Genomic DNA, 4,514 nt, shown 5'->3' on the forward strand with positions numbered 1-4,514 from the left:
ATAACGAATAATATTTAAGATCATTTAAATATAAATTAAGACATCACATTATATGTTTTACTACCTCCGTTTCAAAATTTTTACAATTTTAGAATATTTTATATGTCACAAATAATATCCTAAAATTGTAAAAAAATATAAAATGGAGGTTATATAATAACTACTGTATAATCTTAAAAGATGGCAAAAGTAGAGCATGGTACTATATAGTATATATGTAGACAGTGTCTAAACGTATCGAATAAATAGATTGATTTCATAATTAATTTAAAAGCATTTTATTTAAAAGGATTTTTTTTTTGAAGAAATAAACGGAATTATTTAGTACAGAGTACTTCAAAATAATTCTAAATAGGACAAGAATATGGAGTAACATATACTATCTCTATTTAATATTATTTGCAACTATTTGATTAGGTGTGAGTATAAAATGTCTAATCGTTACAAATAATGTAAAATAAAAGTGGTACTCCCTCCGTTTTTAAATACTTGCTTCACTAGTTCTTTACTTGAGCAACGCTTGGGATATTCAGAGGGGAAAAAAATTATATTTATACTCCCTCCATCCCATAATACTTGGGACGTTGGGGGTGGGCACATAGTTTAAGAAAAACTACAAGTGTGTCCATTTAAAACATTTGTTTATTGTATAAAAGATTATCTTTTATATTGCAAAAAAACAACAAGTGGGGTGGGAGTGGGGGAGGTGAAGAGAGAGAAAATGTGGGAAAATATTTTTTTATTAGTGTTCTCATTCTATATTTAATAATGTGTCAAGTATTGTGGGACAACCGAAAATGAAAATTGTGTCAAGTATTATGAGACAGTAGGAGTATATTATTATAAGTTTGTATTTGTTTATAGACTTTGCATACATTTAATATTTAATAACGTGTCAAGTATTATTTAGGCTGTAAATATTTTTTTTTATTAATTATCTTATTTTTTTTAAAGAAAAAAATAAAATAAAATAAAAAGTTTTTGGAGGGAAATTTTTATAATGTAGACGCGACACATGTACTTAGAAAATTGAGAGAATAAAAAATTGTAAAAAGTAAAAGTAATTGAGAGAATTAGAGGAGAGATAATATGAAATTAATAAAATATTATTTAGGTTGAGTCCACTAATTGAGAAAAATTAATGCTCTATTGTAAAAGGTTTTTAAATAAGAAAATGGAACAAGTATTAAAAAACGATTCAAATAGAAATTAGAGCAAGTATTAAAAAAATAAAGGGAATAACAAACTAACAATAACCGCCTCCCGTCAAACAATAATTATACTTCGTACTCCATAATAAATTACAAGACCTCTATATATAACTCAAAAAAAATCCCAAAATACAGGAACAACAAACAAAACACTCTAAGTTTCAAAAAAAAAAAAAAAACAAAACACTCTAAAAAAGTAGGGAAAAAAAAAAACAGGAAAAATAACTAAGGGCGTGTTTGGATTGAAAGCTAGAAAATCTTCCAACGATATACAAGAAATGGGAAGTGAACACAGAGATGAAGGAATGAGGAAACCCAGATTTCTATGTTTACATGGTTTCAGAACAAGCGGAGAAATCATGAAGAAGCAAATCCATAAATGGCCCGAATTCGTTTGTGATAAACTTGATCTTGTTTTTCCAGATGCCCCTTTTCCTGCCCAAGGAAAATCCGATGTTGAAGGCATCTTTGATCCTCCTTATTACGAGTGGTTTCAATTCAATAAAGTCAGTCCTTTTTTTTTTTTTTTTAAATTTATTTTATGGTTGACAATTATTATTATTTACATGTATGATTAAATTTTAATATGGGGTTGAATTATATTTAGGAATTTACAACGTATAATAATTTTGAGGAATGCTTGGAGTATATTGAAGAGCTTATTATTAAGCATGGTCCCATTGATGGTCTTATGGGTTTCTCTCAGGTACAGTACAATTTTGTGTGGTTATCTTTGATGGACCTATCGTATGATTAAGCATATTTTGGAATCTCCTTAAATTAGGTAGTGAATTGTGTTTCCGTACCCAATATATTGTCAATTGTGTGACACCGGTATTGATTATATTGTACGATAAATAAGGTAGTTTTTGACAAATTTTCCGTATCTTTTATTATTGTGTGTTGTAGGGGGCTATTTTGTCAGCTGCATTACCAGGGTTGCAAGCAAAGGTTTGTGTTAATTTAATGTCTTTAATTTGTTTATTTATGACTGGTGATATTGGGTTGTTATTTAAAATCCTGAATTTGAATTAAAATGAATGTACTCCGTATATTGATAGATGTATTTTGTTACAGGGGTTGGCTTTGACCAAAGTTCCAAAAATTAAGTTTTTGATTATAATCGGAGGTGCAAAGTTAAAGTCTGAGTCATGGGCAGAGAAAGCTTATAGTTCTCCAATTGAATGCCCCTCACTCCACTTTTTAGGTATAATTTTTGGCATTTTTGCCAACCCTTTGTACTTTAATTGTGTGTGTGTGTGTTTTTTTTCCCTGAAGTTTGTGAATTTGTGATAGTTATTTGTCTATACTAGTCTATAATGGAATGTGGTTTACTTGGAATTAGGCTTTGTGTGCTTGTATAGATGATTAGATTAGGCAGGTTGGTTTCAGACTTTCAGTGAACCACCCTAAACACCATTAGATTGGGTACCTTGAAAACCTGTAAAGATGGCGGAACTGTAGCTACTGATGAGGCGTATACTGCCTATTTCATTCCAATGACAGGTCCGATTTGGTGTGGTGGTGATTCTTTGACATATAGTTGAAATTTAAGAAGAATGGAGTTTTGTCAGTGAAAAGGAGCTCTTTTGGTTGATTGTATTATCAATGTGTCATTAATAGGCTATAGCTAAGGTGCAAAAAAGACGAATTATATTCATGAATGGTGAGCTATTATGAAGGTTGATTGTGGGAACATTGATTTTCATCTCATGTGTTTTGCTTAGTGTTGAAAAAGAATCGTATTACAATGAATGCTACAAATTCCGTTCTAACAGATTGGTTGAATGAGTTGAGTCTTAGTGGTTAGGTATTGCTTCTAAGGCTACAGCCTACAGAGAGCTAAATATGAAGAACAAGAATGATATGCTGGCATCATCAGAGTTCTATTAAGAAGAGTATTCCTAATATATTGGATTCTGTTGAGACCAGAATCTACAGATGTCTGAGTGTACGCAGTCGCAGTCAGTGTTTTTTATACTCTTTGACTTGTAAAGTGAATGTTATAAGATTATCTGTTTAGGAATTTTTTTTTTCCAATGGAAAACTTAGAAGGGATTTTAACTTATGGCATCTCATGAATAGATTGACTCAAGGGATAACTAATAAATACTCTCTGAATTGGTGAAGAGAAGAGGGGCAGGGGTGTTTTTGAAAAAGGGGGTGATTCCAAAACTGTCAGCAAACTTAGTGCATTGTAATAAGCTCTTTAACACCCTGAATTTTGATGTTTAGTTAGAAAGTATTGGTGTAGTTTGCTGTGTGAGTGCTTACAGTCTGGATGTTGGCCTGTTTATCACAATTTGTCAGCAAATGGAGTGCACATCTAGTAGCTTAGTGCTAGGGATAATTTGTGGACTGGATTTATGCTTCTTGACGAGCAAAATTTCTATTGCAGGGAAGGAGGATTTCTTGAGGCCACATGGAGAAGATCTTATTAAGTCTGTTGTCGACCCGTATATTATTCATCACCCCAAGGGCCATACAGTTCCTCGCTTAGGTGAGGCTATCCATTTACTTAATAACACAAACTTGTTATCACTCTGCTTCCATGGATTGTTCAATTGTTTCTTGAAGATGTGGTAACATAACTTATTGCCTTTAATTTTCAGACGAGAAGTCATTGACTACCATGCTTAGCTTCATTGACAAGATTCAGAAGATAGTATCTGAAGAGGAGAAAGATAAAGAAAGCGGTGGAAAATAACTGCAGGACATATAACATACATATTGTTTTGGTTGATTGATTGAAATTAAGCATTTGTTTAGCCATGGTAGCTAGTTGCACCTCTAGCTATTATTATGCCATTGATGATCATGTGATGATGTATGTCTTGTCTTATTGATCATCTGTTTATAATGGGTTTCAATTAAATTCTATTTGCTCATGTAATTCAACTGTAAAATTATCTGAATGTATTCTCTAATAATGTGATGAGTCATTACGTTCACGTTATCAATTAGAAACTATAATGTATAAGGTTGTTTACTTAGCTTGGTTCAGAAATTTGCTCGAATTTTGTACAGACAGTATATCGTGATCTGATTGGCAATAATGCAATTTCCAGTGTTCACTTGAAGTATATGATTTGTTTTTAGAGATGTAGCAATGCTGAATCCGTCGGACCCCGAGACAAAACTCTTAAAAAATTTCAGACATACTGTAAGTTTTAACAAAATAAGTTCATAGTTTCAAATAAGTGGTGGGATGAACTTGAAATCAGATTTTAGAAAAAGTGAACGCATACTAGTAGACTTACATTGTAATCAACTAATCACGAATGACTTGTTGAAGCTGTTACT

General features: G+C 31.7%; 1 protein-coding gene across 1 annotated transcript; it reads left to right on the forward strand.

The window, feature by feature from the left end:
* The first annotated feature begins 1,361 nt into the window (after positions 1-1,361).
* LOC145585359 (dihydrofolate reductase-like) lies at positions 1,362-4,294 on the forward strand. Its single transcript, XM_081642069.1, has 6 exons — positions 1,362-1,717; positions 1,819-1,917; positions 2,121-2,162; positions 2,289-2,418; positions 3,610-3,711; positions 3,824-4,294. Exons 1-6 carry the CDS (start codon positions 1,490-1,492, stop codon positions 3,916-3,918), a joined length of 696 nt encoding a protein of 231 aa, XP_081498195.1. The 5' UTR covers positions 1,362-1,489; the 3' UTR covers positions 3,919-4,294.
* The last annotated feature ends 220 nt before the right edge of the window (positions 4,295-4,514 follow it).

Source organism: Chenopodium album, chromosome 16 (assembly GCF_948465745.1).
Source record: "Chenopodium album chromosome 16, dcCheAlbu1.1, whole genome shotgun sequence".
Taxonomy (NCBI): domain Eukaryota; kingdom Viridiplantae; phylum Streptophyta; class Magnoliopsida; order Caryophyllales; family Amaranthaceae; genus Chenopodium; species Chenopodium album.